Source organism: Astatotilapia calliptera, chromosome 12 (assembly GCF_900246225.1).
Source record: "Astatotilapia calliptera chromosome 12, fAstCal1.2, whole genome shotgun sequence".
Taxonomy (NCBI): domain Eukaryota; kingdom Metazoa; phylum Chordata; class Actinopteri; order Cichliformes; family Cichlidae; genus Astatotilapia; species Astatotilapia calliptera.
This window is the reverse complement of record NC_039313.1, coordinates 10,903,195-10,929,882: the sequence shown is the minus strand read 5'-3', so window position 1 is coordinate 10,929,882 and position 26,688 is coordinate 10,903,195. Positions and strand designations below refer to the sequence as shown.

The 26,688-nt window shown below is 40.8% G+C and overlaps 2 protein-coding genes and 1 long non-coding RNA gene across 4 annotated transcripts; all 3 read left to right on the top strand.

Moving 5' to 3' along the window:
- Positions 1-6: 6 nt before the first annotated feature.
- LOC113033541 (putative aminopeptidase W07G4.4) lies at positions 7-7,824 on the top strand. Its single transcript, XM_026187443.1, has 16 exons — positions 7-105; positions 901-942; positions 1,029-1,119; positions 1,826-1,974; positions 2,078-2,186; positions 2,475-2,602; positions 2,670-2,769; positions 2,961-3,036; positions 3,125-3,210; positions 3,867-3,971; positions 4,210-4,285; positions 4,362-4,480; positions 4,566-4,649; positions 6,014-6,071; positions 7,053-7,234; positions 7,325-7,824. The coding sequence occupies exons 1-16, from the start codon at positions 95-97 to the stop codon at positions 7,457-7,459; spliced, it is 1,551 nt and encodes a 516-aa protein (XP_026043228.1). The 5' UTR covers positions 7-94; the 3' UTR covers positions 7,460-7,824.
- A 2,004-nt stretch (positions 7,825-9,828) lies between these two features.
- Positions 9,829-12,980, top strand: pcna (proliferating cell nuclear antigen). The gene is made up of 6 exons (XM_026188633.1): positions 9,829-10,235; positions 11,114-11,211; positions 11,301-11,368; positions 11,457-11,651; positions 12,207-12,330; positions 12,428-12,980. The coding sequence occupies exons 1-6, from the start codon at positions 10,015-10,017 to the stop codon at positions 12,502-12,504; spliced, it is 783 nt and encodes a 260-aa protein (XP_026044418.1). The 5' UTR covers positions 9,829-10,014; the 3' UTR covers positions 12,505-12,980.
- A 2,252-nt stretch (positions 12,981-15,232) lies between these two features.
- Positions 15,233-25,329, top strand: LOC113033968 (uncharacterized). Of its 2 annotated transcripts, none has more exons than XR_003274105.1 (3): positions 15,233-15,402; positions 21,298-21,392; positions 24,630-25,329. It is a non-coding gene; the product is annotated as an uncharacterized LOC113033968 (long non-coding RNA). The 2 variants fall into 2 exon arrangements; XR_003274104.1 differs by having other exon boundaries at positions 15,235-15,402; positions 21,298-21,379.
- Positions 25,330-26,688: the final 1,359 nt, after the last annotated feature.

Below are 26,688 nucleotides of genomic sequence, written 5' to 3'. Positions count from 1 at the left end.
CAGCGTGAGTGGATCATGTGACCAATTCCTAACCGGTGTAGGAAGGATCATTTAGGCTTTTCATCCTGAAGGTAGCAGAGCAAGACGACAGAAAATGTGCACCAGGTAGTATTTACGTTTTATTTAAAATTCAAAACGGCTAATTTAACGGTTTTCTGACGTGCAGCTTTCTGCCGCATGCGCAGAATCGGATCCAATTTCAACATGTTTTGTATTTTAACCCACAAATAGCAGGCTGTGAAAATAAGATATATTTTACTGTAATATAAACTCAATGCAATAAGTCAGAGTGGTAATATAGCAAAAAGGAGGCCATATTAATCCACGTGTCTCACATAAACGCGTAGTTTTAAGTAGTCGTAAGTAGTAGTAATGATATTGCTGTGAGTGTGATTACTTGTTTTATTAAGCACGTGTTTAACTGGCTTTGCACACAGCTGCGTGATATTGAATTTATTGTTTTACGTGTTATTTATTTAGTTAAAATGTGGATAAATCCGAACCTACCATCCTGCTTGCAGATATTTATTCATATCTAGTTTTAACTTTCGGTTACTTCTTCTAAGCGTCATATGATGCCAGAAGTATCTGACTCATGTGAAATGAGTCAGTCTCGTGAGCATTTTATTCCCTGTAAAGCGCAGGTTATTTGGTCTGGAGACAGTCATTTTAGCTCAAGCAACAAGATTTCTGGCTTCAAGTTGCATGGACAACCAAAGTCTAAACGTGTTTACCGCCACAGGAAATGTATTGTGTGACACTCCTTAGCAGCTGTAGACAACACAGAACCTTGGCCCACTTTTTTTAATCAGTAGCCTGCATTATAAAAGACTGATTGTGCAACTCTGTCTTCTGAGATATCGTGTTAGGCTCTGCTGACATTGCAGTTTCTCTCTCCAGCGTCCAGCCCATCCAATGGACGAGCGACCTCAGGAACCAGAAGTAAGTATCAGGGCCCCACTTCCTCTTTGACTGTCAGTTTTTATTCTTTTGATTTTCTTAAAAGACCGTTTGTTTCTTCTTTCTAGTTTTGATGGGATTGTTTTAGTGACCCAGAGCCATGAATCCCTGCCCTCTGAACTTGAGTCCCTGAAAGCCCCACTGCAGGACTACAGTGCTGTAAGAGTCCGACTCTCTTCTTTCGACTATATATTTGCTTGCAGTTGTGCAAAAGATGGGCATAGAAGCTGGATTAAAACAATAGGGTTAAACAAATAAGACCACATTAAAATAAACTTGAGGAGAAGTTAAAATAAGGAGAAAAAAGGTACGTGTCAGTATATTTTCATGTTTTATGTCCTTGGAGAATTGTTACAAACTTAATGAAAAAGAAAGCAAGTCATGGCTGGCTGATCTCATCGGGCAGGGCATTCCAAATCTGATGGAAAAACACTTTCACATTTAAACCTTGTCTGAAACTTTCTATAAGGGCGTCACCAAAGCAAATAAAGGGCCAAATGAAATTAAATCATCTTAAATTGAACCAAGTGATTGGTAATCACAAGATCCACAAACCAAACAATAATCTCAATTTAAGCTACATTATATTAGATTTAAACAATCACTTTATTAAATCAGCACAGTTTTAGCAGATATTCGTCATTATATCTTGTTGTCATTCCTGCTACATTAGTGTGAAAAAGCATCACACAGTCTGTTATGTTACTGTGACAGTAAGAAGTTAAGGAAGTGTGATGGATGTGAGCAGCTGCATTGAAGGACCTGAAATTGCCTGCCCTCTAAACCTCAGTGTGACAGTGACGTCCTGCAGTCATGGTACTACTACTGCCCTCTACTGATGCATTGTGCTTTGTGGTGATTCTAGGTGGACAGCGGTCTGGGGGAGGAGGTGGTGGTCATCAAGGTCCCTGGCCTTCCTGGTAACCGCTTGGTGTTTGCCTCCACCGGCCCCGTAAACCGCGACTACGATGACATCAGGCGCTTCAGTGATGCAGCAGTCAACGGGATCCAGCGGTCAGTTGAAGGCAGCTGACTTTTTTTCTTCTCCTTCTTTGACTTGAATTGCTGGTTTACTTCCATGTTTCTTACCTCATGTGGTGTCTGTTTGCCCTTTCAGTGCCTTAAAAGCTGGCATGCAGCGCCCCCTGCTGGTGTGCCCTCCACACGCAGACTACAAGAACAACACCTTGGTGGCTGCGCTCGGAGCCCTTCATGCACTCTACATGGTGAGAAAATATCTTGATTGATGGTTTACCGTTTGCCAGTAATGACAGGTTTAGTGTATAAGTGCTATCATCCATGTATGGAAATCGAAAGGTGTGTGAGGTGGACACAAGCAGCTGCAGACACTACACACAGTCACTCTAGAGACGCTGTCCGCAATCATAATGATGCTGTGGCCAAGTTTAGAAATTGTATTCAGATAGTTTCCCTGTATGGAGCCATGAATTAAAAACAAGAAAACGTATCTGTGTGCAAAAAGGACACTCATTCACCCTCTTTGTGCCCAAAAGCCTCTTGAAGTGAGAGAGAGCAACGTGAAAAAAAATGACCACAAGGTGTGTGTTCTGGGACTGTGGGCAGCGGAAGAGGCTCGGGGAACAAAGCTGGTGGAGCTGGCTAATGCTCTGGAGAATGGGAGGTGAGTCAGATACTTGAACTCATTGTCTGCACACGTTTCCTAAGCTGACCACATTTGGCCCCCTCAGACTGGCGTACCGTGACATCGGTGGATCAGACCCTGAACGTATGGCTGCTCCTCGTGTGGCTGATTACGTCCAGGAACTCTTTAAAGACAGCCCTGTGAAGGTAAGAACGAGTATTATTACATCTATATTCTGCTTTTGTTTTTTAAGAAAAATTCAGAATTTGGAATTTTTGTTGATTTTCAGTCTACAACTTTTTTTTTTTTTTTTTTTTTTTATATTTACCTTTGGTTCTTCTGTGACAGTTTAATCCACGTTTTCTCACCTCAAACCTCTGCGTTTGTTCACCGTCAGGTTGAAGTGGTGAGCGACCTGAAGACTCTGGAGAAAGAGTATCCGTGCCTGGCTGCGGTCAACCGCTGTGCCAACAGTAAGATGCCACTGACCCACAAAGCTGTTAAGATGGGTTTTTTTTTTTTAAAGCTATCAAACTGATTTAATGTTTTCTTCTTTTACAGGTGTACCCCGTCACCAGGCCCGAGTCGTCAAACTGCAGTACTGCGGAGAGGGGCCGATCGAAAAGACGCTCATGTTGGTGGGAAAGGTGAGACTACACTCTTACGTGTCTGCCCTTGAACCAATTAAATCGCTTTATTTAAATATTATTCATATAACACCAGATCATTACAATAGTCAGCCCAATGTACTTCATATTATGAAGTTGAGACCCTACAAGATGATATTAAACCCAAAATGAAAACCCCCTCAAATATCATATAGTCATATAAAATATGAATGTTACACCATTTAACCTCAGAGCCCATGGCACTGACTAACTTCATGCCCACAATGAGCAGATATAAGCTTATGATCAAAAGTGTATTTATCCAGATTAAAATGTCTCTCTTACGGCATGTTCAGAGTTTAGCACCAGCTAAAACAGAGAGCTAGTTTCTTCAGTGTTACACAGATTTGCTGAACACTTAACTGCTTAAATTGGCTGTGAGTTGCCAGGTTGTGTTGACAGATGGGCTAGAACTGTATGTAGGGTGTAGATTGTTTACTACATTACATATCCAATCTGGTAAACACCATAGAGGCGCAGATGCATATATTATTGATTCGTAACAGTGTTTGATTATTATGGGAGTTAACAGGAAGAATGGCATGCAGGAAGGTGTCAGGTAGGAAATCAGAAAGAAGTGGCGGGTATTCGTTTGTACTTAGTCAGCAAATGTGCCTCTGATGTGGCGTTTCCAGGGTATCACCTACGACACCGGTGGAGCAGACATCAAGGCTGGTGGCGTCATGGCCGGGATGCACAGGGACAAGTGTGGAGCTGCTGCTGTCGCTGGCTTCTTCCAGGTGAATAATCGCCTCTTTGCACCTGAACAATAAATACTTGGAATAAATATTCATCACTTGTGACTCGGCTATAAATCAGCTCTGCACGCTGCTGAGTCACCGTTAATAAAAACCTTATTAGATGCACAGAGGTGAATATTTCGCCTCCCTGCAGTCTTCAGAGGGCCGCTATACATACTGAGATTTGATACATTTTAAATGGGGGAGTGAAACTTTTGAAACTCCTCTTGCACTTCAGATCGTAGCCCAGCTGAAGCCACAGCACCTGAAGGTTGTTGGCGTGATGGCCATGGTGAGGAACAGCGTGGGTGCAGGTCAGTGGGCTTCCATTTGTTTTTCCACAATATTTCTGTGGAGTCTCGTCAGCTGTCATTTTTTGATTTTACTCAGATTGCTACGTGGCGGATGAGCTGGTGGTTTCCCGTGCGGGTCGTAGGGTGAGAGTGGGAAACACTGATGCCGAGGGTCGTATGGTGATGGTCGACCTGCTCTGCGAGATGAAGGAGAAGGTCGGAAAGCTCGGGAGACATCTTTAGCTGTTAGTTTTCAGTTGCATTCCTTCCCAGCGTGACCTTACCTCTGCTCTCCACACAGGCAGTAAATGAAGTTTCTCCGCAGCTGTTTACTATCGCCACTCTGACTGGTCACGCCATCAGAGCCATGGGACCCAACTACTCTGTGAGTACTGCTGAAACTCAGACAATATCTTCAAGAGCTGTGTTTTTATTCAAGAGCATGTTTAACAGTTGAAATGAACCATTTATGTAAAGCCTCAAGCAGTTATAGCTGCTCTCTCTTTAAAACAAATTTCTTTTGATTGAGTGCTCCTTGCAAACAGAAGGTTTGAACAGCAGGCTAATGGGACTTCTGTGCTCACGGCCAGAACAGCGTGCCTGAGCTGAACATACGGAGGACATCTGCTCTCACTGACTTGTAGCCTAAAGTTAAAAAATAAATAAATAATAAAACAGATTGTTTAGAGTAATCTGAAGATGGAGCTTTTGGCTTACAGGGTTTCTTATGCATACACTAACTACTTTGGCAATGTTTAAAATGAGCATGCACTATTGTAACTAATTTTTTTTATCAATACAAAACAAAAAACAGTCTGAACACATTCCTCAAACCCAACCCACCCTACCCCTAGAAAACCAGATCAAGGATATGAATATAGTCAGACATTAACACATTTACTCAATCGTGTATAAAAATATGTTGTCATGTTGTCATTCTGTCACATGCATTCAGTACACCAATACTGCTCTGTGTTAGTAATGACAGCTTCCATGCTTATACTATACAAATTATATAAATGGTTGCCAGGTAACATAAAATGTGTTGTATCTGATCTAATTTAATTCAATTCAGATTTATTTATACAGTGCCAAATCACAAAAGCAGTCGCCTCAAGATGCTTTATATTACGAGGTAAAGACCTACAGTAATAAGAAAGGAAAACAACCCTCTGTGAGGAAGCACTTGACAACAAATCCTTCCATGGAGAGAGAGTGAGCCTTCTAGCCAACAGAGATAAGAAGGCAGTCACGTTCACTTAGAGAGATATCTAATGGGGCCACCCCAAACGGTGAAATCAATGGAGATGGATGTGCTGTTTGTCCACATTTTAGAAAACAAGCCAAAACATACAACAGTGGTCAGGATCCTCCGCATCAGTCACACGATGATCAGCAGACCAATGACCACTATGTACAAGTTTAAACTGGACTACAGTTTGCCCAGTTGGGTCTGAGGTAGATTCTCCCAAATCAGTTTCCCAGTTTGTTTTTAAGATCTTCTAAACTAGTCAGGTGATGCGTATTGAGAAAAGCATGGATTTTACTCATAATCTCTTTGTAATCAAGTTGGCATTTAGAAATCTGACCTAAATTTGTTGTTGTGGTACATAAACAGTAACAGTCTGAATTCTGAGCTAAATGAAACAAAGAATCTGTGACCCCTCCTTTATGATAGGAAAAAAAAAAAAGAGCAGTGTTTTAATCATCATTGTTGTACTAAGTTAAGTTTGGAACTTTTTGATTTAGATCATCATGGATAATGGACCAGCCCATCGCAGCGGGAACGCTGCTCAGTGGCAGAAAGGTGAGAAATATTTACAATTATAGATCTACTTACCTAAGGCTTCTCCAGCTCTTTCAGCTGGAGCTGAATCATTTTGTTAACAGTTGAGTTAGTTCACCTGTTTTGCCAGGTGTACAAACCAAAACAGCCAAGACAACTTCACTGACAGAGGAAACGCCGAATAACCAGTCCTTTAGTTATTTTAACTGTACAGATGATGCTTTGAATTACTCTGTTCTGCTCATTTCAATTACAGCTAAAACCATTATTCAATGAATGGACTCCTTGATTGCTGCATATTTACTCAGATACTTTGGTTAATTGGATTTCAATATGTTTTAAAAAATGAATTATGTTTGCATCGAACTCAGTTAAGACATAACTTTAGTGCAGACTACAGATTTATGGGACCTGATTTAGGGTCTAATTAATTAGAAAAATCTTCCCAGATCTTTACACAGACTGTCTAAAACAGGGCAGCCTTTCAAAGCTTATTTATATATAAATTGAATCATGTGACCTCTTTAGAATCTATGTTTTCAACAGCTTTTAACTTTTTTTTTTTCGGTGTAACTATTATTGGAGCAAATTATAATGATATTGTCAGTGAGACCACTCCTGTTGGCCTAGCACGTTTTTGTAGTTTAGGCTTTCATAAAATTGCAGTACTACCGTTTTCCCAGCAGATGCTGCTATTGTAAGAATTGCAAATACTTGAAAAGAAGTAAAAGCACATTGCTTCATAAACCTCTTTCCACCAGTGCAGGGTCCTATCTTGTTCCTGTTTCATGCATTCAGCCCACACCACTATAAACCTGCTGATCTCATAGCTGGAACCACTGATGTTAGCTGAGGGGCAGCTGCAAGATACCACTGATAATGTCTGCTGTGACTTTCATTCTGTGAAATGACCCTACCTTCTCCTATACTAGCACAATGTTGCCTTCAGTTGGCAGAACGCTGCCTTTGATTTACACTAATACATGGCCTTCTCCCTTGCAGCCGGAGAGGTGCTGGGCGATTTGTTTGAGGTGTCTACTATCAGGCGCGAGGACTATGAGTTCCACAAGGGCCAGTCTGAGTACGAGGACATCCTGCAGTGCAACAACCTGCCGTCCTCTGCTACACCTCGAGGACATCAGACACCTGCAGCTTTCCTCATCATGGCTTCAGGACTTGACAAGGTGCTTGCTGATTTTATTCATCTGCTATTCATGTGAAATGTGTGCATTCGTGTGGAATGACCTGTGTTACCTTGTGCGTGCCCACCACAGCACGGCGTGGATTCCGAAGCCCCTCTGCCGTACTCCCACATTGACATCGCCGGGTCCAGCGGTCCTTTCCCAGGTGTACCAACAGGAGCCCCAATCGTCACCATGGCAACCAACTACATACTCTCTGATCTCTAAACAGAGAAATTTAGTCTCTGCACTTAAACCCTGCACAAATTTCTTCCCATCCAATTACAAAAGAAACACCTGCTACAGCACTTAAAAAATTAAAAATAATCTGTCCTGTTTGACATGAATTAATACCTCAGACTGCTTTTCTGTAAGACTGTTTGCTGCTTCATATCCGAATCAAGTGTCAAACCAGCCTGTCAAGTGGCCTGAATCAGTACATTCTCAGGGGTTAAATGGCCGTGCAAACGTAACATCCTTTTCTATGTGTGCCTGTATGTATGCACCAGACTTTAGATGTGATTTGTGTAATTTGTGACACCATGTGCTTGTCAAACCAAGTACTTCATCAATAAAAAGGGTTTTGACGTCTTTGTGTTCTCTCAACGTAACTTGTTTTCTTACAAGGAGGAAGCCCCATTTTTATTGCCTTTGGACCAAGTTTAAAATAAAAAAGGAAGTGATGGATTTTTATTATTATTATTTTTTTAAACTGGAAAATCCTAACTGATGTTCAAAATTGTTGCACTTGTAGTAAACCTATTTTTAAAAAGACTAGATACATTTAGCTAACTATTAAGCTTTGTAAAATTTTGAATAGTTAGGTGATAGCTACAGTTAATTTACACATTTAGCATGCAAAACAGTCATATTACAGTGGTCATTTTATATGACAAATACATTTTGTTGTTTATATAGAACAAGTACTTTGGATGTGAAGATTAGCTCCCACTTTGATTTAAATTCAATACTTTGTCACTGAAAAGAAGTCTAACTACAGATTGAATCTGACTGATACCATAATATAAGAAAAAGAAGTTAAATCACAACAGTGTGTCTCAGTTTTGTTTTGTAGTAAAATAAATTGCAGCTGCTACACTTTGGACTTACATTTTAAGAAATAAATGTACTGCTCATTGCCCAGATTGTCCTGTATGTATAAAACAAAGTTGTTGTTTTTTTTCTTTAGATGAACAAGAACTTCCATCCATCCATTCACTTCCGCTTATCCTTTTCAGGGTCGCGGGGGGCGCTGGAGCCTATCCCAGCTGTCATAGGGCGAGAGGCGGGGTACACCCTGGACAGGTCGCCAGTCTGTCGGTTGTTCAGTCTGACGTCACTAGCCGTATCTGGGTCTAAACTCTGCTGCAGGTCCATATATCAAATGATCACTGTGGCATTACTGAGAGTTGAAAAACTGTCTAAAGTCTTTCAGCTTTAATAAAATGATCAGCGTTCTGCTCTATCAGGTGTAACAATTGAGTTTGGCATCAAGGCATCCATGAAAACGGAATTTATGACATTTAACGGAGTTAGAAGTTAGCAGGGAGTTAGCTCGATAGCTTCTATCTAAATACAATATAGCATGTCCTGACTGCGGGGTTTTGGAAACAAATTAAAACGTACAGCTCTGCTATCACTTCCAGCATAAATGAAGACAGAAAACTAAACAGCAGTGATGTTTGTAGGGTTACTGAAGTTGGGCTAGCTGGTATATAATGATGTGCTATGTGACCGCTAGCGACACAGCTATGTTAGCATAATATAAACAAGCTAACTTTTTTTCCACTCGATAAAAGTTAACGTGAGTGTTCTCGGTGGTCAGAAACAAATGTAATCGCATGGCAGGATGCTGTAAAAGGACCAAACTTCAGCCAGGAGAACAACTGAGATAATCCATCCACAATACGAGGTTAGTCGTTCATATGGGCTGAGCTGTAGTTACATCCTAAGGTTTTAAAAACTGAGCTTAAATAAATGATTAGTGGTAATAAAAGCTGAGGGAGGTCAACAGGGATCACTGACTGTTTTAGGAGCTTTTTGAGATCAAATAGAAGAAAATACATAACATTAAACATGTTAACAACACAAAAGCCATATTACTACTTTAGACCCGGAAGTAGGATTCGTCGCGTCATCACTGAACAACCGGGACAGACAACCATTCACACCTAGTGGCAATTTGGATTATCCAATTAACCTATCCCCACAAGCTGCATGTCTTTGGACGGTGGGAGGAAGCCGGAGTACCCGGAGGGAACAAGAACTTTTATGGTATTTATTCATGTATTTCTTAATTACTTTGGTGTTGTATGAATGGCTATGGGAAAGGTCTTTATCGGTACTAAAAGCCTGTAAAACGTCTGAAAAAAATTCCAAAACGTGATGCCCACATTTTCCAAAATTGTCCAGTGGGCCAGATTTGAGTTTTTGCTAGGTCGATTCTGGCCCCCGTGCCCTATGTTTGACACCCCTGCTGTACAGTGTTGTATAATATTCTGTATAATTTGTCCAGGTTACAAAATTGTCCTCTCCAACATGGCTGAAATAATCGCCCACTCTTTTAAGCGGTTGTGGCGTCGACAAGGAAACGGAAATGACGCAATCGCGCCCCCGAATCATTAAAACTGGCTGTTAGCGCGCGCTTCCAGCTTAAACTCCTCTGTACCGTGAAAGTGGTAATCACGTGCCGTGTCTGTGCTCGCCAGCAACACAAAACCTGAGCTCTCAGAGAAGCCTTTCTCATCTTTTCATCTGCGCAGACATAAAACTCCACAGCAACCATGTTCGAGGCTCGCCTGGTCCAGGGCTCCATCCTGAAGAAGGTGCTGGAGGCTCTGAAGGATCTGATCACAGAAGCCTGCTGGGACGTCAGCTCGTCCGGCATCTCCCTGCAGAGCATGGACTCCTCTCACGTCTCACTGGTGCAGCTCACTCTGCGGCACGATGGCTTCGACTCGTACCGCTGCGATAGGAACCTCGCCATGGGAGTCAACCTGAGCAGGTGGAGCACATATACCAAACATAAAAAATAGAGCTTATAGGTAGAAAATACTGTCTTAACACCGTTTGATGCCAGCCCGTTGCTGGTTCTTGATGGGGCTTAGCTAAGAGGAGTTTCTGCTGACTAATGTCCCCAGGTTGACAGGTTGAGTTGTCAAAGTTTATCGAGTCTAATAACACGAAAAAAAATGGCTGCTTGGTTTGTGACGCGGTCACTATTTTTGAGTCTCACGATCGCTTTTAGCCCCTTTTAAGCGCACTTTATTACATCTTAATGCAGCTTCTGATGCTGACAAAGAACAAGGCCATCTTGGCGGAGTTGCCCGGGCATGTCTGCCTCCTGAACTTAGTTAACTCTTTAGTGACCGCTCTGAAATGGCGCGCTTTGTATATTAGATGTTGTTAAGGGGGCAAAAACATTTTAAAGTTTAAATTACGATTGGAGCAGTTTGAGAGAGTTCCGCTGCTTTGTGATTGCGCGGTGACAGCGTTTTAGCGCCAAACTGTGCGCCGGGATAGTTGGCGGGAATTGTTGTTGAACCCGGGAAATACCACTTCCGTTCCTACGTCACTGCCTGTTTAGTTGTTTACAACGCTTTTTAATCGGCAAATTAGACTGTTAGTAATATTTATTTTAAACTGTTTTATTGTTTAGCCTGTTGTCGCTGCAGGTCCTTCTTTTAAAAAGAGAACAGACTGAATGATATTTTTATTTAACTACTGACTACTTGTTGAAATTTTCAATTATATTTTGCGGAAAGGATTTGATTTATTGTGTGAATGACGTGGTTATATTAGTTATTTATTTAGTTTTGTTGTGTTTTATAATGCAGCGAGACTAAAGTTTACTGATTTATTTTTTTTACCTCTCTTATCCAGTATGTCAAAAATCTTGAAGTGTGCCGGAAATGAGGACATCATCACCCTCAGAGCAGAAGACAATGCAGACACGCTCGCCCTCGTCTTTGAGACTCTCAGTAAGTTTGAATTCTATGTTTATTCAGTAACATCAGTCTGACTGGTGGTGTCACGGTGGTGTATTTACCGCTTCTCTTCAATCTTGCAGACCAGGAGAAGGTGTCAGATTATGAGATGAAACTGATGGACCTGGATGTGGAGCAGCTTGGTATTCCGGTAAGTCAGCTGTTACATCCTCAATTTGTATACGGCAGGGTTTTCCTCACACGGTTGCTAACCTTTCCATGTCTGTCGGTCCCTCCAGGAGCAGGAGTACAGCTGTGTGGTGAAGATGCCCTCCGGGGAGTTCGCTCGCATCTGCCGTGACCTTTCACAGATCGGCGACGCCGTCATGATCTCCTGCGCCAAGGATGGAGTCAAGTTCTCCGCCTCAGGCGAGCTGGGCACAGGAAACATCAAGCTGTCCCAGACCAGCAATGTGGACAAAGAGGACGAGGCTGTGAGTATGAGAGCTCAGCATGTTTTGGCAGACATGGGCAAGACAATTGCATAAAATTTACATGTGAAATAATTAAAATGTGATGGTTTAAATATGCATTTTGTGCTCCGTTTTAACTGGCACCTGGTGTAATGTGCTATTACTGCCAGAAGGTGGCAGTAATGCACTCACAAGCTGTTCAACAGTAAAAACGCAATAAAATAAAAAGAGAGAAATACTGACCTATGACTGGATCAGTTTAAGTTTCTACCAAGAAGTGACTTTTGCTGTTTGTACAGAGTACAGGTGGAGGTTGAAAGCTCTGCAGATGTTTCAGTGTCATGAATTCATGACTGTTTATTTAAAGGCATCAATTAGTTACCAGCAGATTTAAGACCAACTTTTTTTTTTTTTAAATTTAAATAAATCAAGTATTCTTAAATATTTGTTGCCATCTTAATGCTGAGACAGCAATTAAGGCCTTTACTTTAGAGCTTCTTATTTACTCTGAGCTGGTGATCTGAGTGAGTGTGGCAGCACCTGTTAAGTTCTTGGCTCTTCCCTTCCTGTGTTTAGGTTACGATTGAGATGAATGAACCCGTCCAGCTGATCTTTGCCCTCAACTACCTGAACTTCTTCACCAAGGCCACGCCACTCTCCAAGACCGTCACTCTCAGCATGTCCGCTGATATCCCCCTGGGTACGTGCATCTGCTCTTCCCTCAAATGACTGCAGGATTCTTCGTTTGGTGTGTCGTGGCCTAGACTTGACTGTTTGTTTTGTTTTTCTCCCTACAGTGGTGGAGTACAAGATTGCTGACATGGGGCACATCAAATACTACCTGGCACCGAAGATTGATGAGGAGGCTTCTTAAGGTGTTTCTAACAGACCAAAAAGGGAGAATAGAGAAAAGCGAGACGACTGCGACTTGTCCCGAGTGATTGAAGCACTGAAGTGATCTCATGGCGGTCGATCACTCTGCCCCGAGGTTTCTGATCTGCTGTCCGCGGTGGAAGGTCGGCCTTTTATAAGCAGCCAGCTGTCAGCTGTATGAATGGTGCCATCTGCGTGATGCAGTGAAGCCTCAGAGCACCCGGCTCTGGTCCAGACATCCCCAGTGTAAATGTCAGCACTTGCTCAATCTAAATTAGAGTCGCTCTCTATTTTTGCCCGTTTTTGGGAAAGCAGATTTAAAATGTCATATTTCCTTTTCGTTTTTCCTCCCTTTTTTTCTTTTGTAGATAACACATTTGTAAATACTTCCTGTGGTTCAGCACTGTCAGTCAAACGCAATGTTTTTGTATTCATGGATTCATTCCCAAATAAATAATTAAGGTTGTTTAAAAATAATTTTGTCTCGTTTTTCTGGACATGTGTGAATATTCTTTCTGTATTTATCACACTCCTTGCAGATCTCTAAGCTGTTATGCTCATTTGCACCAAGGTACAGACCTACACAGCTTTTTAAAAAAGTTTTTATCTTTTATGTTGAGCACATTGAGTTTAGGTGTAATCAAATGTAGGATCTAACACTGACACTAGCTGTAAAATGAAATGTTTCTTTTTTGCACCATCTGCAAACCACAGCGACGTGAAATTACGGCTCAAGAAAGGAATCAAATCTAAAAAAAAAAATCAAAGTTTTTGTGATTTGGAAACAAATAAACAAAAATCCTCTAAGTATTGTCATTCCTGTCTGTTGACTTGTTATAAATAGTTTTGTTTTTTTGTTTGTTTTTTTGAGAAACAGGTCATGTTCTCTATTTAAAAACAGGGTTTTGCTAAGAGTTAATAAGAATGAAAGCGATCCATCTGGCCTGTTCATCATCAGAATCATTAAGAAAAAAGTAAATAATGTCCTGTTTTTTTGGGGGGGGTTTTCTCTCACATTCACAAGCTAAGAAATGTAAATCAGTTCCGTCACTGCACAGTTTTTATCGGTTGTAAAAGAAAAGACCCAAGTTTGCATTTAAGGTTATAAAACTTGATCAGCAAACTCTTGTTATTTTTCCTAAAAACCTCCCCAAATCGTATTGATTCAATCTTCATTGAGTCAACATGACGCAGTAATCAGAAATGGCCACTAGGTGATGCTCTTCTGCTACTTCTGATTTTATTTTTCGGGTGAAACAAATGACCTGCAAAGTTAAAAACTGACTAAAATAGTTTTGTTTTTTTTATTGCAATCCTGATGATTTTCTTCCTCATTCGGGAATTTTCTTTTGCAGGAAAGACTGTGCACAAAAGATCTTCATGGTCCAAAACACAATTTTGCAGTTTTCAAAAAGTATTTCAGTTTATTTTGCACTTAAATCTAACAGCTGCCCAGCATCCTTTTTCATAATCTGTTTCCAACTGTGTAACTGTGAACTCACTGCATTTCAGTTATTCAACCAGACAAAGGGGATTTTAATGGATTTTCCCAGAATCGCAAACATCATAGATAAGCTGTTTGAGTCAGGGTCCTCTGGAGCTTCAGCTCTGTGCCCCTGCAGGTCGATGACCAAACTGAACAAACTTGTGCATATTCAGAGAAATCACTTAACATGCAGCAAGAAATGCATCTGAGAAACAAGAGTGTGTGGCTGCAGCTGATTGTGTTATCTGTGTTGGAGGGCAGTAGGCACTGTAGAGTCCGTTTAATCCTTATAAAGCTTTAATCTGACTGGCAGACGCATCTGGCACGGCCTGTGTTTCATTACACAAAGCAGTCTGCCACATGACATAACTACAAACTAGCTGGTAGTGTTAGTAAATATCAAGCTAAGAGATTGGAAAAATTAAGGTAGCAGATTTTTTTACTTCAATTTCACAAAGCAATTTTATAAAAACAGGGAACAAAAGGCAGAACAGAAACATTGTTTTAACCCAGAATTGTACAATAATTGTTTTAGTCTTGATTTACTTGTTTTTAATGTTTTTGTTGGAAACTAACATTTGAGCAGCAGAGGCTTACAAAAAGACAGAAGTCTTTTTGATTAGTCTACCCAGACATGTTATAATTGAGAGACTCAAAGAGGCCTGAAATTTAATATATGGGAGATTTCAACAACAGCAAAGAAGGTGGTAGAAACATGGCTTCCAGGTTTCACTGGTGCTTCTATACATGCAGCTTTTATGCAATGGAGACACCTGAAAACATGTAAACTTAGCTTCTTTTTTCCCCAACTTTATTATAAATCCCAAATTTTTTTATTTTTGTATATTTTATGTTAATTTCATCATCGTCCCTACGAATGCAACATTATGAGCTCCAAACAAAATCTTTGAAAGAGCACCACAGGCCTACCAAAGACCAGTCGTAGGTCATGTTTTTGTTAGGAAAGTTAATTGAAATAAAGCCTCATGAAAAAACTTTAATTGTTAATGTTAATTAGCTTAGTCCTTGTAAAAATAGATGATTTAGCATAGCGACAGCAAAGTGAAGGTTTAAGGTTTGTAGAAATTCAGACTGGGTAAAAAAAAGGCTGTAGTTAGCTTAGGCTAGCTTACAGACTAGACACTTGTCTTAACTTGGTAATCGTTCTTAAACCTTTTCTGGTGCAATAAAATAATTTCAAGATTAGCAGATTTGAACCCAGGCTTCTGCAATGGGTCTCCTTCAGACATGATCCCTTTATTTTCCAGTCAGTCTCCAAGGCCCCCTAGTGGCTCGGCTGGGGAGCATCCCACAGTTTAACAGCCAATTTCAGGCTTTAGTTTAAGCCAACAAGTTTAAGGCTACACTGAGCTTTGCATACAGACTGGATACAATTAAGGCCATCGCAAGTAGGTAGGTATCTACCTGCAATACCACATGATATGTACCTCGTTTAATTTAAAGGGTAAAAACATGTCCTTAACAGGAGGGCTAGCATAACTTCATACAATGCTGGGGCTTGGGGCTAGCTGTAGATGGCTGCTCCTGGCCTATAACCACCTGCTTTGTTTTCTTGTCTGCAGATAGGTTGTCCTGGCCTTAGTTTAGCCTAACATCTTGGACAGTTTAAAAACAGCATGAACCTTCATGTGTGCTCTATGCAAAATGAACAGTGCACCATGTATCTTTAATCCATACAGAAAACTGAAGCATATCTCCCGCCTAGCAGTTGCCAGGAGACTGAGAGGGTTAGTTAATGCTCAGTGGCAAATTGTTTGTTTATGTAAGGATTAAACAGTATACCACGGGTTAATTGGTTAGCTTTAGGGATGAAGGATTTTGCTCTTTCAGGACCTAGTCTGGCTGTGTGTGCGTGTCCAAACTTGGTGGTATGCTTTTTACCTAGTATCAGTCTTCTCATTGTTACCACACAGCAACAAAGTAAATATTTCCCAGACTTTTTCCTTTGAGAACATTTCCCCATTTAGAGGAGTTTTCTCATCTTCAGGCTGTCAGTGAGCAATCTGACTTTGCTTTTACCTGTCCCAGTTGAATAAAGGATAAAGGCAGCCAGAGATAAGGGACAGCAGGGGAGAGACAGCGCAGATTATAACCTCACAGTAGACTGCCTGCTTTTGTAATCCCAGACTCCATCTGAATTTTTCTGCTGAAAGGGCTGAGCTTTCACCCAGCGCCACGAAAAGAGGATTTTTTTAATGCATTCATTCATGTCAGATAGATCTGATGAGATGTGCTTCATAACTCCTAGTACCTGAATGTCTAAATTCATTCCAGCACTCACCAGCTTTTTACCCTCTAATGAAATGTTCCACAGAGCCGTGCGTGCAGCTGTGCTCGCATTATTTTACTTCCTAAAGTACATTGTGTCTACCTGATAGAGCCAGTGCTTCAGATAAGAGCAGAAGTGTGTTGTCTCCAGATGCAGAGGAGCGAGGGAAAAGATGGGACTGTCATCTTAGGAAGTGACCGATAAAACAAAGCGACAGCGCAGCCATTTAAGCTGCCTCAATATTTAATTAAACACTGCCATCCAGGTTAAGATTAATCACGTCCTGGAAGAGAGTGAGGAGGGTTCAGCCTGATTGGGGTTTCCACGCCTGAATTGGCCACAATTTTAAACGGCGTTATCAGCCGTGCTTTATAATAATGTCAGAGCTGTGTGTCTGAGTTCTGCTTAATGGACAGAGCCGACTTTGACAAAATCAGGCCACTCAGATAATCTGTCTGTGACTCAGAGCTCCACAGCGAGTGTGTGACTTTTGTGTCGTGCTGACTTGATATTGTTGGAAATCGTTTTTGTTTTCGTCTATCTAATTAGATTACAGTTACCGTAGATTGTGTTCTTAACAGATATAATCCAGAAGGTGATAATTACCACCCAGTCTTCAACACTGATTATTTGTCTTAACAAGCACAGTGAACCGCTTATTATCTGAGCCAATACTTTTTAAAATCTTCTTATTTAAGCAGCTCGAGGCAGCACAACTCAGAGGAACATTTCATATAAACACTGGGATTATTTATACGCTCTCGACAGCCACTTTGTTAGGTACAGCTGTTCAACTGCTTGTTAACACAAGTATTTAATCAGCCTACCACATCACAGCAACTGAATGGATTTAGTCATCCAGACGTGGTTTGGATGACCTGCTGAACTTCAACTGAGGATCTGAGGGGGAAGAAAATGTGATTTAAGTGGACGTGTTGTGGTTGTAGTTGTGCTGGTTATTTCAGAAACTGCTACTGGGAATTTCCCACACAACTCGCTCCAAGGTCATATGAGTTACTGTTTCCTAGGAAGACAACAGTAACTCAAATAACCAACTGCTACAATAAGCTATACAGAAGAGCATCTCTGTGTGCACAACACATCAAACCTTGAAGCAGATTAACTACAGCAGCAGAACACCACACCGGGTGACTGTCCTGCTAGCAAAGGACAGGAAGCTGAGACAGAAGATTGGAAAACCGTTGCCTGGTCTGACGAGTCTCAACTTCTGCTTAAGGATGATATGCAACGTCACATAATCTCAAACTGGTTTCTCAAACTTGCCAGTGAATTCACTTTCCTCAAATGGCCTCCACAGTGGCCAAAGTGGAGATTTGCATCATGGATGTGCAACCAGCAAATCTGCAGCCACTGTGTGATGCTATCATGTACTTTACACACAGAGTTTATCACTCTAATGGATTTAAAGAACTTTAATCATAATTCAGCTGAAAAAAATAAATACATGAATATGAATTGAGACATGTGGCAGCCTGGGAGTGAGGACTAAAAGGCAAAGTGAGAGCGTTATTATAAACAGAATGTCTGACAACAATTATCTCATTTATTCTGTTTTAGTAATCAAATTTGATTAATTAATTACATGCCATCCCCCATCACTAACATTTGAATAAACTGTATGCAAATTAGCAGCAGAGCTTGGAGTTTTCAAAGCAACATGATAAACAAGTATCAGAGAAGTCACCTGAAACTGAAACAAGTGATGGTATATAACAGTATATGGCCAACACAAGAAACAAGTGCAAAATCCAGTTTTGTTTCACAGTGACACCAACCTGTAGACTGAGGCGGGAAGTAAAAGTACAAATACAAATACTTCCAGCCTCCAAACATCAAACTGATCTGAGCCTAAACACATGAAAGGCAGTCCTGTTCGTTTATTACTCACCAGAGGATGGAGCATAGAAACTCAGAAATGGAGAAAGATAAGAAAGACAGGAGAGGAAGAAGAGAGGTTAGAATTAAAGGTAAGGAAAGCTCACATGTAAGTCCTCATGTTTTAAAATCAGATGTTGTGTCTGAACATGGGATCTTTTTTTTTTTTTTCATATTGTGAAACATGCTGCATAGCAAACTGAGATAGACTAACTGTGTTATTTAAAGGCTGCATGTTAGTGCAGGATAAAGAGGTTAGTTTGCTGTACTGTGATGGGTTTAAAGTAAAGAACAATGTGTAACTGGTGCACAGTAGCTGTGATTTCATTGTCAGAGTCAAGCTGAGTATAATTAGAATCTACTGATATTATTTATTATTATGTTAATACAGCACAAGGTTCAGTTAGCGTTATAAACAACAACAAAATAAACTATCACAGCTATGCAGATGACACACAAATATATATCACAATGTCACCAGGAGACCGAGGCCCTGTACAGGCTCTTGGTAAATGCATTGAGGAAATCAATGACTGGTTGTGCCACAATTTTCTCCAGCTAAACAAAAACAAAACTGAAGTAATAGTCTTTGGCGCCAAAGAAAAACGATTACAGGTCACCAGAGAACTTCAATCTATACATCTAAAAACCACAAACCAGGCGAGAAATTTGGGTGTAGTGATGGATGCAGACCTAAACTTAGAAAAACACATTAAGACAATAACAAAGTCAGCTTACTATCACCTCAAGAATATATCAAGGATAAAAGATCTGATGTCTCAACAGGACCTGGAAAAACTAGTCCATGCATTCATCTTTAGTAGGCTTGATTACTGTAACAGCATCTTTACAGGTCTACCTAAAAAATCAGTCAGACAACTACAGCTCATTCAGAACTCTGCTGCTCGAGTCCTCACTAAGACCAAAAAAGTGGACCACATCAGTCCAGCTCTGAGGTCTTTACACTGGCTGCCTGTCCGTCAGAGGATAGACTTTAAAGTTCTGATGCTGGCCTATAAAGCTCTGAATGGTTTAGGACCAAAATACATCAATGACCTCCTGACCCAGTATGAACCATCCAGATCCCTCAGGTCATCTGGATCCGGTCTTTTATCAGTTCCCAGAGTCAGAACCAGACACGGAGAAGCTGCATTCAGCTTTTATGCTCCTTATATCTGGAACAAACGCCCAGAAAGCCTCAGATCAGCTGAAACACTCAGTTTATTTAAATCCAGGTTGAAGACTCACCTGTTCTCAGCTGCATTTGAATAAAGCACCAAATCCACACTTTAAGCTTAAATTTCAAAACTTACATTTAACTACTGATTTTATCTACTGTTTTGATTTTATATACTGTTTTGTTTGTTTGTTTGTTTGTTTGTTAACTAGTTAGTTAGTTTATTTGCTTGTTTTATTCAATTTTAAATCATGCTTTTTATTTGTTCTTGTTTCTAATGTCTCTGTAAAGCACTTTGAATCACCTTGTTGTTGAATTGTGCTATACAAATAAACTTGCCTTGCCTTGCCTTGCATAAAAATAGAAACATCCTCCAAAGAACTACTTTTTACTTTGAGTACATTTCAGAGCCTGTATTGTTTTACTTTTACTTGAGTTAAGTAGTTGAATCAGTACTTCAACTTTTACTAAAGTATTTTTAATAGTAGTATTTGTATTTCTACTTGCCAACTCTGCCTGTAGAAGATTATCTTTTGGGATTCAGCCAAACTAGCTGATTCCTCCATTTCCGGTCTTTGTGCTAATCTGTATGGACATGAGTCAGGTATTGATCACCAGCAAATAAGCACCTCCCCTAAATGTCAACCCATAAAGGGGGCTTGACAGAGCACAGGCTCCTGCAGGGCCACTGTCAGAGATTAATCAGTGTCGCTCTTCACAAAGAAAAGTTTGAGGAATCATATCTCACACAGGTCTGTGGCTGAACCTTTGGACCTGCTCCCGGTCAGCCTGTTGATATTAGATCTTGGTCTTAATATTATCATGTAAGTTCAGAAACACGTCTTTATTACCAGAAATACACTCAAAACCATAATCAAATGTTTATATTGTTTGTAACATGTCTATATTTGTTAATAGATGGTGCTCAGATGTAATTGTATTTCACTGTTGAATATTTTTATGCATTTTTACTGTAGTAGGCTTTCGCTTCTTCAGGATGTGGACTGTTGTATTCAAGTGAACCAGATGCCTGCTGGTTTATCATGAGGTTGCGTTCCTGCATCGCTCTGACTCGCTCCCTCTCCTCTGTCTGGCCTTTAAATTGCTTTCTGGAGGCAGGGGATTTTGGCCAGGAAGATAAGGGGAATGGGATGAAAGACTCTGCCTGGCTGTCTATCTCTGTCTTCTTCTGCGAGGCAGGGGGAGTCTACTGACAGTGACGCGGTACATTTACTGAGACAGAGAAGAGAGCAGGTTGTTCTCGGTCAGGAGATGCCGGCAGCATCTTTCAAACCCATTTCACACCACTATCGGCCTTATCAGCAGCAACGAAACAAACCGCTGGTGGATTTAAAGTGTCAAGCCATACAGTGGATTCTCTCTGAAAATATCGCCTGTATAAAGTGCGAGTGCTGCAGAACAGATGAAAGTCTGTCCAGTAAACAGATTTATGTTGTCGTGGTTTGCACTTCTCTTGTCAGCCAGTCAGGTCCCGGAGGGTCAGTCCCGACTCTTAGACCTGACTCTTATATAAGCCCCCAGTGCTCATCCGTCTGTGCATAAGAGCAGGTCGCATGGATTATTGATGCCAGCAAAGAGCAAACAAGGCCGCACATGGCAGAGACATGCCAGTCACACACAATCCACAGTCTGCCTTGCTTCAGACTCCTCTCTTCAGTATTTCAGATGTTATTCAGTGGGATAAATGTGTGGATGTGTGGATGTGCGGATCCCCACAAACCCACCAATTTAGCTTTTTATGCACCCCATCCACAGTAAATGCGTATCCACCTCCTCTTCCTCCTCCCTGAGCCCTGATTTTGCACAGTATGCCTCATAGCTGACATATGTGTATTTCTGACTATGCTCGGCGTGTTGAAGTCATCCCCGCATGGATTAGCATATTAATGGGATGTCCTCTTTGTCCCTGTTTTCTGTCACTCAGATTTCATAGCAGCAAGGGAGAAGAAGAGGCGATGCAGATGGGGAGGAAGATGCCCGCAGAGGCTCAGGAGCCACATCTGGGTGTAAGAAGTTCAGGTGGAACAAATAATTAATGCGGTTGTTTGCTCTTACTGTGTTCACCATGACAGTTATGTGTTTCTAAGCTTAGCTTATTTCCTCATTTTAAATATAGAAACTAAAGCACAGAAAGAAAACACACATTCACATTCCTGTTTGGACACAAAGTGGGAACAGAACTGAATAGAAATGAGCAATCACGAGAAGAGCCCAACACGTGTTCATGTGACCTCAAAATTTTACTCAAAAAAGCTTTTACTTAGTGAATTTTTAAATAACTGGCGTGTTTATACATTTTCAGACAAGTCATCAGGTTTTGGAATAAGTGGGTTATTTGTATGAATGTATGGACCCAAATGATTAAAGTACATAACTACGTAAGCAAGAATTAAATCAGGATTCAGGTAAGTTTCACTCTGGTAAGCATTGCTGCACAGAGACTGAGCAGGGGATTGGATTTTCCTTGACAGCTTAGTGTTTTTTGATAAATCCTTATAAGAAAGTGCTCAGTTTTCTTGGTGTGAAAGCTCCAATCTTGATCCAGCCTTAGCTCACCACTGGCAGGTGAACAAGAACTGCAAAGTCAGATCACTTGGGAGGTAAGTTACTCAGAGGGAGTGAGTCTCATAACCACCACAAAGGTGACGACAAACTGACAGAGAGTGGAGGTTTAAGCTGGCCTTTTGAATCCAAGAGTAATGAGTAGATGGGAGACCAGTGTGCTGACTGAGAGGAGGAGGCAGGAGCAAAACCAGACCTGTAGCCAACTCCACCTGAGAGCGAAGAGAGAGGGAGATGGATTCTGCTGGAATCCTAACACTCGGTGGATAAAGTGATGAATAAATATACACACAGAGCCTACTGGCATGGTGGAGAGGTTCAAAGAGCAAGAGAGAGATGTGAAGCTTTGCAGCTAAATAGCCCTTCATATTGAAAGGGTGTGTTCCTGTTTGTTTCTGGGATATCTTTATGCAGATCTCCCCTCTATCCTTTCCTCTCACACACCAACTACCTGTCCTTGTGATTTCAAGATTCAAAGATTTTCTATTGTTAGTTTGCCACATTTACGGGGCATACAGGAGAACTGAAACACTGTTTCCCCCTCACCTTAGTGTAAAAGAAGAACTATTGAATTGTCCCTGATTGAAGACAAAAGGGGACAGAGCCTTTCAGTCTGTTGCACCAAGGCTGTGGAACAGTTTACCACTACAATTACGTTTGCTTGACTCTGTGGATTCTTTTAAAAAACAGTTAAAAACTCTTCTGTTCAAACAAGCCTTTTGTTGATCTACATATTTTATTTTATTTTTTTTTACATTATTTACATTTGATCTTTTACATTGTATATAATGTCTATTGATTTTATTGTTTATTTTAATATTTTAATATTTGTGTACATATTGTGCAATGCAAAGCGTTGGATGCAGGTATGTAAAGCTCACCAAGTTTGGGTTTTGGTGGTTGCCAGCACAGCGGTACTTCTCTGACTGCACTGTGCCAAATGTAAAGTTTGATGGAGGGGGGATTATTGTTTGGGGTTCAGGAGGACTCAGTTTGGTGTAAGAACTTGACTGGCGTGCACAGAGCCCTGACCTCAAACAGATATACACCGTTGGGATGAATTAAAGTGGAGCCAGACCTTCTTGTCCGTTCTAAGTGTTTGACTTCACAAGTGCACTACAGGAAGAATGGTCAAAATTCCAACAAACAGACTCCTAACCCGTGTGAAAAGCCTTCCCAGAAGAGTTGAAGCTGTTTTAGCTGCAAACGGGTGGGCCGACATCATATTAAACCCTATGAAGTAAGAATGTTACTGAAATTCATATGCATCTGAAGTCCGATGAAAAAATACTTTTGAAAGTATAGTGCATAAAAAAATCTAACCTATGTATAATAGTAGCAGTAGTGTAAGCTATAAATTAAATAAATAGAGTAGCTTTTGAGCCTGGTTCTCCTGGAGGTCTCCTCAAAAGCGAATTCTTCCTCTCCACCATCATCAAGTGCTTTTTCATAGGGGATCCTCTAATCATTGGATCTCTCTCTTTAATATTGTAGGCTGCCGCACAGTACAAACCCCTTTGAAATAACGCTTCTGAATTAAAATTGAATTGAACTGTTTGATATGTGATGTGAGAAGAGGTGTGATGTTGCATGTGTATGATGCAGTGTTGCTCAAGCTGCCTGCCTGAACTAGCATGCAGGCTCTGGTGCATATTTCCTCTTCATTTGCACATATCAGAGTGCACTGAAGACAATTATTATCCTTTATCTAAAAACGCAGCCCTGTTTTCAGGTTTGTGATGACACATTTCTCGCCTAATCTGATGCCTTTTATGTGATTTACAGACACTGCTAAAAAGTGCATCTTAATCCTGGGAAAACACTGAATAAATTTCAATATTAGAGCCTAATAAAGTTATTAATTAGTTAGTCCTCAGAAAAAAAAAAGTATTTAAAAAACTGATTGCCATAGACCGACTGTTAAATCCTTTAATCCTTCTTCTAAAAATTAAGTGTTTTTAAAGCCAGTACAAAAGGAAAAATGTGTATTCTTCAACTGCAAGTTGTTGCTGATAGTCACTATTAAATCATAGGGTTGGACTAGCTAGCCATAAAGTATACCTTATTTATTGCTGCTATGGGGTGAGGCTGTGGGAATCTCCATTATGCACTAAATATTTCTTCTCTGCTCCCCTCTTTTCACTCACCATATGTTTATAGGCCACTGCTTCATGTCATTACCTTCTGTCTAGTTTGTTTTGTCTTTATCCTTGCACGTCCTCTCCTTTTATCTCTTGCCCCAACCAGTCACATCAGATGTCTGAGCCTGGTTCTGCTGGAGGTTTCTTTGTGTTAAAGGGGATTTTGTCCTTCCACACTAGGTGTTTATCCAGACTATACACTGACTCTTGTCACCAGGAGAAGAGGCAGCTATCTCAATGACCTTATATGATGGATCAGCATCTGTTCAAATCATGTTGAGCTAATATTTGAGTAGGAAATCTCCGAGCTTCATTGAGTTCTTCTCCTTTTATTGTCTTTTTCAGTACAATAAGACATGTATCAAGCATTAACTTAGGCTTCATGGTTGTCATGATTTATTTTTAAAAAAGCTAAATCCATAGAACAGTGAAATTAATATTTAGGCGCTACTCTGTTGGAGATTTGTACCCTGTACAATTTAGTAATATAGGAAAGTGCCTTACTGCACCTTGTTTCCCATCACAATCACATCTCTGTTTCTTCTCTGTCTAGGAAAGCCTCGGTTCGCTCCTTAGCAACTGTTTCCACGGCTACAAAGTTGCTCCTTGTTTCACCCCCATCTCGCCTCCACCCAAAGTCATTGTAGTCCTTCTGCTTCTCTGTGTCCACTTCCCAAAGCCTGGCGATGAAGCGAATGTTGTACCCGGGACATCAGTGAAGACTGCCTTTTAGTTTGATCAGCTCCAGTGGTGTTCCTCTGTGAGGAAGGATGTTACCTCTCAGCTTTTGGTGATTTTACTTGTCCTAGGAGGGCTTTGGAAAGTGTATCTCATTGAATGTGACAACCTGATGCCTATTGCACTCAGGCACTGAGACCATACAGCTCAGCACTAATGTCACTGAGACAAATTACACTTCATTGTCTGCACTTCCCCGCTAACTGTTCATGTTTCTGACTGTCATTCACACTCACACACACACACTTGCTCAGGAGGAAGGCAGATAAATCTATGGCTGTGTTATATAAAAAAATGTCCATAGAGACACATGAATAAGAGAAATTATATACAGTAAAGGCTCGGGGGGATATTCACACAAGAATCCAAGCTTTGGAGCTACAGAAAGATCTATTTATACCACTCCTAAAAATAGACATTCTTCTCCATAGAAACATGAAATCCTTCTGAGGGGCAAATTATTCTCGGGCTGCTGCTGGTGTGTGTGTGTGTGTGTGTGTGTGTGTGTGTGTGTGTGTGTGTGTGTGTGTGTGTGTGTGTGTGTGTGTGTGTTTTTCTTTTTCTTCAGCTTCTTTCAAAGGTGAAGGAAAATTACCAGCTGTATGATTCCAGCTGTGAGGCTCTTTCTTGGGGAATCTCCGCTCTCCCACTCCACCAGCAGCAGGCAGGATTTACAGTGCTTTGATCATCAAGCCCCATCCACCAGCTTTTCCTGCCTTCACATTGACGGGCTTTAAGCCGACAGGCACGGCGTACATTCATGCACATTAGTTTACAGTAGCAGAAGGTGGCGGAGGGGGGGGACTCTGGGGCTAATCTGCTATGGAATTGTCTCGTTGATGTCTGAAAAATGTCAGGGATCTAATTTTATCTCATTCGAGCAAAAATGCTCAAAAGCCAAATAACCCTTGTGTAAAAATGTTAGCATTTAACTGCGCTTATAAAAGCTGACTGTGTTTCCCAGTGTGTTCTCTCTGTGATGAAACCTTGAGTTTATAAAATAAAATGGTAGTATCACCCTCACCTGGTTGATGTTCACTATAAGCATATTTATCCCTTGCAAGCTGCTTAGTAACCCACCTCCACTCCCATATTCATGGTATGCATGCCATTTTTGAGTCAATCAGTGTCTTATCTGTTTTCACTGATGCCTGTTTTGTTCTGTCTTGCTGTAGACTTGCTGCTGATGTTGCTGCCTTGCATTTGTGAAAAGTAGAGGCGGTCCCTGCACAGAGCCATGCGGCCAGATTTAAGTGACTAAAGAGGAAAACATAAGCCTTCTTTTAACTATAGTAGTGAGAAATGCCAGAAAACTGAAATGACCTAAACTCAGAATAAAACAGACTAACTGACCAAAGACTATGTTCCCCCTTGGGAAATTCTGCTACAACCCCAATGACACATAAATTAAAAAATTAAAGGGACAATCTAATTAAACAACAAAAAATACACGCTGTTGCTTTAATGCCGTTGTACCGCATGATGCAATTAAGCAATTAGTGTCCTCTGTGAGCTGTAAACATGCTGAGCTGGTCTCAGTGGATTTTGTTTAAAAAATAAATAATTGGCCACTGCAAAAGATTTAGATGAGTTTAAAGGTGGTTCAAAGGGAGTCCACGGGATATAATGAGTCACTGAATTTTTGATGAGCGGAGACATGACGTGAATCATTGAAGAAATTTTTCACATGACGCTGAAATGTTATTTTTTAAGAGTCTGGGAACAGTGATGCTGTTTCTGATGTTTCTAGTGTTCACTGAGGCTACAACCACCACTGCCATGACCACAAGAACCGAAGGGCTTGATGTGTCTCCATATTAGTCTTAAAAACAAGCCTTAAAAACAAATTGTTATAAGGGCATAATGTTTCTGGT

Coding starts and splice junctions, on each gene's coding strand:
- LOC113033541 (XM_026187443.1), top strand. Junction 3,972..4,209: donor CTGTCGCTGGCTTCTTCCAG/GTGAATAATCGC, acceptor CTTGCACTTCAG/ATCGTAGCCCAGCTGAAGCC. Junction 7,235..7,324: donor TGGCTTCAGGACTTGACAAG/GTGCTTGCTGAT, acceptor TGCCCACCACAG/CACGGCGTGGATTCCGAAGC.
- pcna (XM_026188633.1), top strand. CDS start 10,015: ATGTTCGAGGCTCGCCTGGTCCAGGGCTCCATCCTGAAGAAGGTGCTG. Junction 11,369..11,456: donor TGGAGCAGCTTGGTATTCCG/GTAAGTCAGCTG, acceptor CGGTCCCTCCAG/GAGCAGGAGTACAGCTGTGT. Junction 11,652..12,206: donor TGGACAAAGAGGACGAGGCT/GTGAGTATGAGA, acceptor TCCTGTGTTTAG/GTTACGATTGAGATGAATGA.